The sequence below is a fragment of the Helicoverpa zea genome, chromosome 10 (genome assembly GCF_022581195.2).
Source record: "Helicoverpa zea isolate HzStark_Cry1AcR chromosome 10, ilHelZeax1.1, whole genome shotgun sequence".
Taxonomy (NCBI): Eukaryota; Metazoa; Arthropoda; class Insecta; order Lepidoptera; family Noctuidae; genus Helicoverpa; species Helicoverpa zea.
The window spans coordinates 6,199,116-6,213,173 of NC_061461.1; the positions used below are offsets into that span (position 1 = coordinate 6,199,116).

The 14,058-nt window shown below is 38.4% G+C and overlaps 1 protein-coding gene across 1 annotated transcript in view; it reads right to left on the minus strand.

Moving 5' to 3' along the window:
• Positions 1-8,141, minus strand: part of LOC124633691 (E3 SUMO-protein ligase EGR2-like) — a 30,952-nt gene extending 22,811 nt beyond the window's left edge. Inside the window, exon 1 of the mRNA XM_047168994.1 lies at positions 7,486-8,141. Coding sequence (XP_047024950.1) covers positions 7,486-7,735 — 250 coding nt within the window. The 5' untranslated portion in view covers positions 7,736-8,141. The remainder of the gene's footprint in view (positions 1-7,485) is intronic.
• Positions 8,142-14,058: the final 5,917 nt, after the last annotated feature.

The following is a 14,058-nucleotide window of genomic DNA, read 5'->3' on the forward strand; positions in this document are numbered from 1 at the left end:
ATAATTTATTGTCTTTAAAATAAACTTGCATTGTCGTAGCAGCGTTTGAATATGTATCGTGTGGGCTTGGCTCACGGCGATGGGCCCTAATGATAGCATTTGTTCTCCATCATTGAGCACAGGTGCGCGTGCACTTACTCTGGCAGTTCGAGGGAAACTTGCTGGGGCCCGACAGTCGTCACTTACAAATGCAATCGACGGTTTACTTGTAAAATGTTTTACAACGCAGACTGACTGAACTAGATTGTGAAAAGCTTCGTGTCACCTGCCCGCTTTCTATCTATGATTTTAAAGCACGAGTTTTGGCCTCTGGGTAACCTGGACGTGCTTGTTTTAGGATTACCTGAGCTCTATGCTATATATATATAGTCTTGAAATTGTGAGATTAATTATCGCTTATTCGGTTTTTCATGTTTTCATAGCAAATGTGAGTCCAGAAATGTGACTTCACTGTATGATTTTCCTGAATTTGAAGACATCAGTGTGTGAATCCGAATAATTTGTGTCAGATTTTAAGAAATCCTGGTCATCTGATATTGCTATCATTATGGATCAAGATTATCTAGCTTGCCGCTGCTTACACGGTTGTCGGCATTTTGGCGGCGCAAAGCAGATTTAGAGGCGTGGATAGAAGCCGAATTTGTCTAGTAAAGGAAAGATTGTCAATTTGTGTGTGGTGACGTGAGACGGCGCGGGCCGACTCAAAAGCACGTGCGTGCCCCCGTGGCACCGCGGGCCGCTCAAAGCGAGTGCACCGACTATCGCACATCTGGGAACGTCCAGAGAGGTGTAATGCCCTCATGTGGGCACCTCTGACGAGCCGCCGCTTCCGATGTGACGCGCTCGGCGTGGGATGCGCCTTTTTTGACAGTATCAGCACGGATTACAAGGAGCTCTTATGTTGAGTGATAGCATCGTTATTGGCGCCACGTTTGGGTGCGCAACCTTTAATGTAAGAGCACCTACTAAGTTTATGGTGTTGCAACAGAACTTTTACTAACTCAATTTGAAACTTACTTTTTAGGGTTTCGGAACTCTATGGTCGGAAATATTGTAGGTAAGTAAGCGCTACTTATACAATATTATTATATTAAGAAGACTAAGATGACTTAGAAGTTAAATATAAACGAAACATGAGGAAATAAGCTCAAATTAATTAGCAGAATAATTTGAATTGCTGGGTACTTGGATAGTAGAAAACAATATTTGCAAGTGGTAGCATATAATCAATCATGGATCTTAACGTACCTACTAATAATAATAATTAGTAGGTATGACTGATCCAGGTACTTTACATTACCAAAATTCATTCAGCACAATCTATGTCCAATGTTTCTGTGATCACTTATATGTGTGAACGATGTAATAATGTATGTTATAGGGCGCATAAAATGAGATTCACATTGGTATGTTTTTCTAATTTTGTATTCTATGTAGGAAGGTAGGTAAGTATAATCTTCGAGAAAATACCTGAAGTAATTGTGAAATAGGACGTCAGAATGAACAACAAGACCCGTGATCTTTAAGGACTTCCAGCTTTTCTAATTAACTAATGCCTGATTTCAGTAAATAATTGCATATCTTTTACGGTTTCCAATGAAAGAAAATTTTGTTTACATCCCTTCATCTTTTCTATTCATTTGCAATTCCAATATTCGTAGGTATTGCTTTCGTAATCTTTTTAAAAACATTGTTTTGATTTCTGTAGTTAAGAATCTAGTAGAAACAAGTCTTTATTAACAGGTTCCATTAGCCAACTTTTCGCTCTCGTTGCTAATCTCATTAAATCCCTATTAAAAGTGCTGTCTAGGTTTTAGCTACAATTTTAAAGGGCCTTGCGAACCACCAAGAGTGGAGTATAAAAGATAATTATATAAAATTTACTAATTATAAAGAATTGCTGTCAATTGCTGAGTCTTGTATTTTGAGCTATCCAGAGTCTACCTGGACTATTATTTATGTTGATCTTTTACTCACCTTTTTTGAGAAGGTGAACCACTCATTACTGCCCAAAAATATATTCAAAGGATATGAATGAATTATTTGATAAAATTTTGATCTAAATGTAAACCTTGCTTGGTAATCAAACATGTAACATCAAAATGTAATATCAAACACACAGCAGAAGATTAAACTGAAATAAGGTTGAATGTTGTTCTTTTTAATTCTTCAATGATAATATTAGGTACCTAAGACTAACAAAATTATGCTTTGAAAGTATGTAGGTTCTTCTTAGTCTTGTAAAAAAAATATACCAGTTTGCTGGTGAAATAAAAGACGCAATTATTCCTCGAATAAAAAAAATATTCTTCGAATATTTTCCTAGAACTCTTATTTGGGAAGTACTTTTTTGGAATCTTAGCTTAGTTAGTTATTTGGGTAAAGACTAGTTAGAGATGCTCTTCAATTTATATTTCAGGGAATGCTAAAGTTGGCGCCACTTTTTATTTTTACTTTTTTATGTCTGGTTCTCAGCTTATAATAGTTAGGTAGGTACATATCTATTTTTTGACACAGGAGAAAAAATATTGAACGCTATAACGCGTCTCCTCGGGCCAATCACAGACCATGGACTACTGTCGGCAACGCCTCTTTTTAAATGGGGGAAAGTTCTATACGAATAGGGGCGGTACCGTGGGCATTCGTGGGTAGTTTAATATTAGTAGTTGTTGAGAAAAATATTTCATTTCAATAGGCATAAACCTACCTTTTCTAATAGTTAATCCTACACAGTTGCGTTCTCTTCGTTTTCTTAACCACTCCCCATTGTCGATGCCTGAATTAAAGGATTCTACTAATTCATAAAATAGACTATTTAATAGATACTAATAACACTACTAATTCATAATTATGTCTATTACTGTAATGGTCGGAAGCGCAACTAAGCACCTACTGATTTTGATCCTGATTACAATCCCTCCTTATGGCATTTAGATGTTGGGTTTGCCATCGGTTTCAAAAGACCTTAAGTAACAACCAATAACGGCGGAATACTGAAAAGCCTGAATATTGAAAAGAAGTTAATTTTGGAACAGTTTGTTTGACTTTCGTCAGTTGGGATTTAATAATAAATACGTAACAGCTGTCAAAGATTGGGAGAGGTGCTTTCTAACGGGGATAGTGTAGCCAACGGTGAAAGAATTTTCCAAATCAGTTGAGTACTTCCGGAGCCTTTAGAATGTAAGTAGGTGCACCTATTTAATGTTGTAGTGTATGTTATACAGTTTTAAGTCAAGTTATTTCAGATGGATCAGATCAAATATTAATTGATTATTTCGTTTAGTGTAATATCTAATACCTACGTACATCAGTAAATAACCAGTAACCTTACGAAGATCATTTTCCCTTACACATGTGAATACTGCATAATAAGCATAGGTAGCAATAAATAGGACATTTGTAGAATAAAAAAAAACATTCGATAAGGTTAAAACTGAAAAAAAATTATCATACGAATATAATGATGTGTGACTGTAGAATGGTAGAGGAAGCATGATCGGGTGGATGATGCGTGGAGACTGTCTCTTACAGTGTAACTAACAAACTCTGAGAAGATAGAATAGAAAAGAAAAAAAGAAATAGAAAACCAATACAAAAAAGGTTTATAGAGGTATTTCTTACGTATTATGTTGTTAACTGTAATCCTCTGTGGGTACTTAAATCTTATCCGAATCCTGGTTAATATATGTAGTAACAAACAGAATCAAACATTTGTTACAGTTAAAAGATACGAGAAGTTTTATTATGATGTATTTTATACTAAAGTGTACTAAACCGCAGGAAACAGCTAGTAATTAATTTACAAAAACTGAACATTTAATTGAATATTTAATCGACAGCTCTATAAACTGACAAGTTTATATGAATTAATATTTAAGTATTAAGATATTTAAAGCCTGAATTAGGCAATAAAAACAATCAACTTAATATATGTATGGTATTTTATTATTTATTTATGACAAATTTAATTTTATTACTCTTATGACATTCTTAAATGAAGAAGATATTTAACATACTTGTAATGTTACATTTTTACATAGATTATCCTTATTTTGAAGCCTATCACAGTTTAACTCTTAAACCAGTTTATGCCTCCAGCCACACTGCCTCACTGCCTTGAGTAATTTAATTGTGAAAAATCTAATTGTTTTATTTGTTTGTATTTGTGTGTGTTTGTTTTCTGCGTCATTTGTGTGTTAAATAAATGGTTTTTCTTTCTTTCTTTCTGGAGTGATTTTATTTAAGAAATATAAACCGTTACAGCCTTTTTATCGTCCCACTGCTGGGCACTGGCCCCCTCTCACACGGAGAAGGATTGAGCACTAATCACCACCCCCGAGGACACGGTGGACCACACAGTCCAGGTGTACCCCGCATGGGAAGGGCACCGCCGGTTTCTCGTCGAGGCTTTGGGCGGCGGCGACCTCTCGCGTCCGGCCCTGGTTCAGGCCATGGTCCGGGGCGAGAGGGAATGGGATGCCATCGCCTCCTTCTGCGAAGCGGTCATGCTCGAGAAGGAGGAGGCGGAACGCCAGAGAGTTCGCACCTCTCATCCCGGCCGCCGCGCTGGACCAGGTAGACACCATAGGCGCCGGGTGTCGCGTGATGACTCCCGGCCACCGTAGGCGTGGGTCTGTGGGCGGTGAGTTCGGGTGGCTCATCGTCCCTCTGTCTGCTTAGTCGACAGACTCGTGTCGACGGCTCGCGTTGTTCCACGCGCTCCTTAAAGAGATGTCAGCAACCCCAGCGGGGCCCAGCAGGGCCAAGGCCTGCCGGGGCTGCGGGTTGTTCGAAAGAGATACCGCGGCCCTGGCACATAAAAGGCCTATGACGGAACACGACGGTTTTTAGTCAGTAAGAGTCTGACACTCCCTCACCGCTGCTAACCCACAGCGGGAGGGGTCATTTGATGATTTTTGACGTCGTTAAAAAAAAAGCACTAATCACCACGCTTGCTCAATGCGGGTTGGTGATTTCAGACTTTATAGTCCAGGTTTCCTCAAAATGTTTTCCTTCACCTTTTTTATCAGCCATTGGTGTCTAAGATTACTTAGAAATTACATACAAACTTAGAAAAGTTGCATTGGTACTTGCCTGAACTGGAATCGAACCCACACCCACATACTCGAGAGGTTGGTTCTTTACCCACTAGGCCACCACGACTTAAGAAATATAAACATGTTTCAATGTATTCCCAAATAATAAAGGCTAATTAAATAAGCCATAGGCCAGGCGTACCTAAACCTATTAAATGAACCGTACAAAAAATGTTAATCGCATATATGCTTACAAGGAATATCTATAATGCTCAATCAGTACGAATTGTTTGCAAGAATGCCACGTTGAACTATAAAACTGCAAACGTAGATGTCTGCTAGCAAGTGACTGTAAGTGGGCCTACAGTTAAGACTTTGACGATGTCATTCCTTGAGCTCTTAAACTAAAGTTTCTATTATCTACATAGGTATTAATTTAATTTCCAAATAAGATCTTAAAAAAAAAACCTTTTTTTAATTTAGACTTGGAACTATTGGAAATTCTCTCTTTGTAATTATTTAACTAAGACTTAAGTAGGAAGGAATGAATGCTTTTGAAAAAAAAAAAAAAACAAATCAGTTTTTCAGCCAAAGAAGCATTGGCAGGTACAAAATACAATTTTGTGATCCTCTTGTATCATCATAGTTCTTTAATGTCGCATTACTATACAAAGTATTTCCGTAAAAAAAAATTAAATGTAACAGTTGTGTCCGCTCAATCGGAGTGTAGAGATGAAAACTGGTTTGTGGTACGAGATGCAATATCGACCCACGATTTGCATGTTGTTGCGGACTTTAAAACCGTCACATGTTTTGTAAAGCGTTCAAATGACCACACTGTTTAGTCTAAGCTTATATTTGAGATCTAGACATATCACTTGGAAAAATAAAATTGTATCAGACATCGACCATTTAAGAAAAATGCTAAGATTTATCTACATGTTTTAGGGTAATTATGTTATCCCGAAGGTCACAGCACAATACTATGTACGGTCCATATAAACGTATGGCAATGTTTATGTTGGGTGAACATGATAGCGTTGGTTGCGCAGACGCGGCCGATTAGCGCCGTCCGGTCCAGATAACAGAGTGCCGGAACGTTGATCCGAATTATTACGAGCCCATGAAGCTGACGTTTACGAAATAACTCCATACAATGTCCGTGGGCATTCTTAACACTGCAAGATTATAGCACTTATTGAAATTCTTATCTTACTAGCTAAGCTCTATTTACATACATTGAGGCATCATAAAATATATTAGCAGCTAATAGTTTACTGCATACTTCTATAAATTCATAACTTAGTAAGTATAGTTTATTTTTACCAGTTTTGTAACTCAATTCAGAGCAGCAAGTAAGTTAGAGTTTCCTAAGTTAACTTCGATAAAGTAACTTTATATGATAGGTACGCTACATAATAACAAAGTAACTGACATCAGACTATTTAGGACATTTGGGAGGTAACTCACTGAAGTATTTAGACGAACAATACCAGCCATAGGGTCAGCTCGGGGTCAATTGGGAGCTATCAACAGCCAATCTTTGGCGAGCTTACTTTGAATGACTTTACCGTTTGTTTGTGTATAAAATGAGTAAATAATGTGACAGTTTCGTGTGCGTTAAAATCTTTTGCATTGGAATGAAAATATTTGTTAGTTCGTTATGAATAAATGATTACTGACACCTACATAAGTTCGTCATGAGGACGTCATAGGTGCGTGTCTACTCCACGTCATGAGAATGGGTTATCGACGTTCATTCATTATATCCGTGCGTATGAAAATAATTATTGTATCGCCGCTTTGATGCTAAATGCGATGATGACGCGCTAGTGAAATCGGATAGTTGGCACATTGATTCCAATGTTTACTATTACTGTGTAAGTGTATGGAGTTTTTGAGGTTTGGCCTAAAGTAAGGAATCAGCTGATGACAATAACATTTCAACAACAAGGAAATTAGATTGAGCTTTACTTATAGGTAAGTGTAGGCTATAATATGTGATGTGGAGTAGTTCTTCGACGCCTAATTCATCATTTGTGGTGTTATTTTTTCTAATTTAACATTCTAGGCTCTAACCTAATCTTCTAGACATGATTATTAAAATATACAAAATACCTACCACGGAATTACCTAAATGATATCTTAATAAGAAATGGGCCATTAAACAAAGATTTAAAATAATAACTTTTATGCAATAACTTAATTTTAATTAGCCGTGATATTCAAATACGTTACTCTACATAAGTATAACTTGACAACCAGGTTTTCGCTATGTCATAACGATTTATCAAAATTATAAAACAAGTTCAAGAATGAGGACGATTTATGTAAATACGAACTAAACCGGTTCTGCATATCAATTGTGGCTTTCTTATAGCTAGACGGTATTGTACTATGTAGATACTAGTATTAGAAGCAATAGGAGGATGAAAAGCTAGGTGCTCACCATGCGTAGTGGGTGTGAAGTAGAGTGCGAACAGGTCGTCGACGGACGCGGTGGTGGTAGCGGGGTGCGCGGGCGGCTGCGCGTAGGGCTGCGGCTGCGCGTGTGGCGGCGGCGGGCCTCCGTAGTGTAGCCCGCTCGGGCCCGCCTCGACCAGCAGCTGCATCTGCGAGATGTCCACGAACTCGTCGCCGTCGCCGCGGCCTCCCAGCTCCTCGTCCTCCGGCCGACGCATCGCGATCACCGAGAGCATCGCACGAGCGCATTCCCGCACTGCACAATCCACACCACCTCGTGCGCAACACCGCACCTGCACTCACATTCAACTCCCTGTGGACGACACCGCACCGGCGCGTACGCACTACACTCTCCTACTAAAACTAACTTAAGGTCCTATCAAAATTGACGTGATCACAGCACATTACGTTTAGGAAACTACATATACACGGCACGTTAATCACACTGAAAGGTCACGAATATCTACTGATAAATGAACACAGGTTTCGCACGCGGACTGAGTCGTCGCGCGGAGAACGCCACATCCTCGACTGAGGCACAGGCGGAGCGGCGAGGGCGTGCATACGCCGCCCCCGTGAGCGCCGCGGTCGTCGTCCGCCGCGCGCCCTATCAATGGACGCCAGCCACCCGGTCGAGGTCGGCGTTCATTCACGACGGTCGCGTTAATGGCGTTCGAGCCGGGCGTCCTCGCTCGGCCGCCGGCGTCGCCCACGTGCGCGAGAAAATGGCGCGGCGTCGCGACGGCAAAGGGAGGCGCGCGAAAAGCGCGGGGCGCACAAGTGTAGTGATGGCGAAGCGACGGCGGGCGGCGCGAGCGCGGGCGTGCACGTGGGCGCGGAGGCTCGCCGCTGATGCGCGTCACGCCGGCCACCCTGCTGCCGCGGCGCACTCCTGCCACGAGCCACTTTCTCTGCGCGTTGACTCACGATCCACTTTCGGACGCTACGCGCTGCGCTGCCGCCGGGTGACGGATCCCGGAGACCGTTTTGGATATGCTACAATTAGCCGGGTGGCACGCGCTCTCCTGTGACGTCGATGGAGCGGCCCGAATAGTTCCGACGTTACGTAGATCGGATAAATCATTGGCTTCTTCTAAAAATACGTAACTGGTCATAGCCGTAGCTACGTAATGATGCCTAAATCGTAACTCCGTATTCTATTTCAGTTTTTAGCACCTATTTGACGTATCTTTCTACCAACATAGTATAGTACACATAGGTCTCATTTGGAAATAGTCAGGTATGTAGTAGAAAACTATGTAGTTCATAAGATCATACCAAGATCATTCGTTACCCTCTCTGATAAACAACTCTGCATAAGCTAAATGAAAAACAGAATAAAAGCAAGTGGTAAGCACGCCAACACAAAACTTTGGATTACACAGCGTACTTACTGCATAAATACTGAAGGTGATTGAAGTGGAAAAATTACGATTATTATTTTATCAACCTACACTAAATTGTGAAAGGTTACCTGAGTATGGGCAACGTTTGAGCCATACATAATGTTTAGCTACTTTAGGGAAACTCCTTTGATGTAATTTTCTTAGACAAACTTACGAAATTGTTGATTCAATTTATTAATTACGTAGGCATTTATTAGTGTGTGGGTATACTAAAGACTCTCGTAATATAACATAACCCACATACGGCAGGATTGATACGCGAACCCCTAAAATAAGGAAAGGTCATGGAATGTTTGCGGGTCGTCATGGCAACCTCCTGTTGATCCTCCACGCTTCGGGTAAATGGGACATTTCACGTGAAGCGGACAAGGAAAAAAAAGTGAGGTTCTGAAAATCGACCACATTCGGCCCATTTGTACTTCTTATAGTAGGTATGAATGTGTACGCAAAATATTTTTTTTGTATAGTGTATATTTACCAAGTTATAGGTTTCAAAAGAATTGTCGTTGATTGGTACTACAATTTTTCGAAAGTAATTTTTCGAATATAACAAATCTACTAAAAAATATTTTACATAGCGATACATATTAAAAATATACTGTTCTTTTCGACAGTAAAAAAAACTTCAAAAATTAAAAAAAAATTGATGGCCAAAACCGGAAGTAAACTTTTCAAACCAGAATTACAGTCACTTCGACCAATTAAAAAAAAAAAAAAAATTTTTCAAAATATAGCTTAAACGATAATGAAAGTACACTAGAAAATTTAAAATGGGATCTCTATTAGTTTAGGCGGTACGTTGAATAATATACACCCGCGTCGCAAGGGGCGTCATATGTAGCACTTGCAAGGTTGAGCAGTTTGCGAGATATTGCAACTTTATTAATATTCTATATCGTTTTAGCGTATATTTAACCTCATTTAATGATATGAAATAAGTTTTATTAATATAATATAAAAATATAACTACATAAAGGTGGGTGCAGACATATCGTATAACATAACATGTTATACGACATTGCTATATAACATGTTTCGAAGAAACATGAAAGAAACAAGAAAAAACGTTTTTGGAGCAGTAGAAAAGTTTTATTATTTGCGAAACGTGACTAATAGCCCCAGTCACGTTTCGCAAATAATAAAACTTTTCTACTGCTCCAAAAACGTTTTTTCTTGTTAGTATATCATTAATTTGTATTTGTATAAAGGTGAGTACAGACTATGTAATGGTGCTCCCACATTGCCGTTATAAAATGTTTGTAAACATTTTATAACACCAAAACATTTACTAACAAATGTTAACAATTGTTGCACTTTGTTAGAAACTGTTACATGTTATAAGTGCTCCTACATTGATGGAAAATTTTTAAACATTTTATAACATCTAGTATTGGCTCGAAGTTTGGTTTCGCCTTCTGAGGGCCGAGGACGTCTACACGAAAATGGAAGATTTCATCTAACCCTCACCGCACCGCACTGCCTATCCAAAAACGTTTTTTCTTGTTAATATATCATTAATTTGTATTTGACACAAGAAAGAAACAAACAAGAAAAAACGTTTTTGGAGCAGTAGAAAAGTTTTATTATTTGCGAAACGTGACTGGGGCTATTAGTCACGTTTCGCAAATAATAAAACTTTTCTACTGCTCCAAAAACGTTTTTTCTTGTTTCTTTCATGTTTCTTCGAAACATGTTATATAGCAATGTCGTATAACATGTTATGTTACATAGTCTGCACCCACCTTTATGTAGTTATATTTTTATATTATATTAATAAAACTTATTTCATATCATTAAATGAGGTTAAATATACGCTAAAACGATATAGAATATTAATAAAGTTGCAATATCGCGCAAACTGCTCAACCTTGCAAGTGCTACATATGACGCCCCTTGCGACGCGGGTGTATATTATTCAACGTACCGCCTAAACTAATAGAGATCCCATTTTAAATTTTCTAGTGTACTTTCATTATCGTTTAAGCTATATTTTGAAATTTTTTTTTTTTTTTTAATTGGTCGAAGTGACTGTAATTCTGGTTTGAAAAGTTTACTTCCGGTTTTGGCCATCAATTTTTTTTTAATTTTTGAAGTTTTTTTTACTGTCAAAAAGAACAGTATATTTTTAATATGTATCGCTATGTAAAATATTTTTTAGTAGATTTGTTATATTCGAAAAATTACTTTCGAAAAATTGTAGTACCAATCAACGACAATTCTTTTGAAACCTATAACTTGGTAAATATACACTATACAAAAAAAATATTTTGCGTACACATTCATACCTACTAGAAGTACAAATGGGCCGAATGTGGTCGATTTTCAGAACCTCACTTTTTTTTCCTTGTCCGCTTCACGTGAAATGTCCCAAATGTCAGAGTGCACGGAGTGGGAGAGCCGGCGTGGGACGCGCCGCGCCCTCTTACGTTTCCTGCTCCTGACAGCTGCCAGAATTTACCAACGGGCCCTCTCGAGAGTTACAGGCTCGTTGTGATGACATTTATCTAATCGACCGTCATCAAACCTGTAATTTTGTGGAGGTGAACACGCCTACTCGCCGCGTGGGTGGACAAATCGTTATTCGTTAGGGGTTCCTTGTTATGAATTTATAATTTTGCGATATTCTTTCTAACTTGGAGTTTTAGGACTGCCCTTTGAACTTTGTAAGGTTTTAATTTGAAAACTTTGTACATATAACTTAAAAGTGAATAATAATTTCTATGTTCAAAACTTGCTTTGTCCGATCATGATATGAGTTATTTATTTAGGACGGGATTTGGGAAATCTTATCGTTTATGTCAGGATTATGAAACAATAGCTGTTGCCCGAGTCCTTCTATCGAGTCCTATTACATGCATCCGTATAAAAATAATGAAATATAGCATCCCACTCATAATCTTTTTTCATTTTGTTCTAAATTCTAATGTGCTTCAGGATTGGCTAATATTATGGCATGATTAAAGGCGTTGAAATATCAAGCCCTTATGTGTTTATGCTAGGGCGGTTGGAAATGACGAAAACGCTGTGCCGTAGGGCCGTAGCCCAGCCCTCGCACATCCGGCGCCCACGGCTTACGTTACGCAAAGTAACTAGTACTTCATACTCTATGCAACACCTTGAGCAACAATAGCCGTAGGACTGCTTTTATTTTAAACAATAGAAACCATCCATCTGTACTAGGTCAAACTACTTTAGTTTCTTATAAAAATAGACAAGTAGCTCAGTCAGTATAAGTTTTGAACTTTAAAATACAGTTGCGAAAATACATTGTTCTTATCACGTGGCCTGCACGTTTTTTTCTCAAATTCACCTGGTGGCCATATATGTGGATTTTCTGTACTGGAAATAGTATTTTTACCATTGTCGTGTTATCGTGTAGTAGATAGTTTTTATACATACCGCATGTGCGTCTCGTGAGAAATATTCAGCGAACCTGAAAGATTTTCTCAAATTGGACCAGTATTTGATGAGCTTAGCGAGTTCAAGCAAACCAAATCTTCAGCTTTATAACATTACTTATAGTATCCATAGTAAAGACACTGGTTGTAGCACAAAATCGTTAAACCGCACTGTTAAGGTTTCATCTAAGTATGTTGTTAAACTCTAGTCGGTATCAACATATTACCTATTAATGTGTTTGTAACTCAATGAACCGCTGTATCAAGTAACACATCATTCAACATGTCGTAACAATGTTACATGTTAACTTTATGAATGAAGAGAGAGTATATTATGTTTAGAGACAATAAAGCTTATTTAAGTACTGTGTAGGAATTCAGTTGAACACCAAGTTACCGACCTTACACAACAGTACGTTACACGTAACTATAACAATAATAGCCATTGAAATACGCACGCGTACGATTAGCTAAGGATTTGTACGATGTAAATGTATCCTTACATAATAACGTTTGATAAGTGTTCAATGTAGATGTCACAGACATCATTTCGGAGGCGTGATGACGCATTTGTTCTGTGTACTTATACAATTTCCCTTACACGATGACGTCCGTCCGTTTCATAACATCCTATTTAGATAATAAAGCCTGATAAACAAATATCGGGAAACGTTTGACACGATACAAATATAACTGGATGACATTTTCACTGGTCTCGTTAATGTCAATATAAAGTTTTGCATTGATGGTGTTGACGTGCAAAACTCGATTTTCATCCCAAAAATAAAAATAATCCTGTTATTTATTTCCTTCATATTAAAGCGGATGAGACCCTAATCCAGGTGGTTATGAAGTTCTCTCAAACTGGTTGCTTGTTGTTGTATTACATTTATTCTTAGTTACGATCTAAGTTCGTGTTGTTAAAATTTAGCATTGGTATTCCTGACAGCTAAGATTTCTTACAAAATCTAACAACGAACTCAACACATTGCTTCCTCAAACAATAAAGCTCAGTCGGAGGTTCAGTGACAGGCTAAGTCGCGGCGCTTTGTTTCATAGTTTATGCTTTTATCAATTTCCTCTTTTCTCAATACAAACCTACTTTTTACTGGGTACTTAGATCCAAATATTATGATGTCATTTGTTATTGCCACGACTAAGAACAAAAAAGTGTGTGACATAAAGCAACAGTTTATTATAATGACTGTTTCGCTTTCGGTAATGATTTTTTTGTCATTAACATAACGAAAAGGCAATCGTCGGAAAATCGGGCAGCGTCATTTAGTGGTTCCGTCAGTTGCGAGCGCGCGGGGGCGAATAGGAAGATTGACTTATATGGAAGCGGCGCGCGCGCAAGTTAGCGTCACCGCTCGATTAACCGACCATCGCTTGTTGTTTAGGCTTCGGACCGATAGTCTTGTTCGCATGTACTTTTAAGGTCATATTATTGAGTTCTGTGTGCCGCCTACACATCTTCCATGGTTTGCAATTGAAAATAAGATCAAATTAATTACGCGTTATGCTCCCATAAAAACCTTCTATTACATTGTCAACCAGTGATTTATTCATGGAGTATGTTTAAATCACTAAATGAAAACATTTTACAGGATAATGAATAAAACAGTAACAGCATAGCACGAGGGCGGCTAAGACAATAAACTCGAAAAGGTTATCAAAATGTTACATAACTAGATGTTCAATACGCCCACTTGTTGAAACTTTCTTGAAAACCGAATTACATTCAATACTCACAAA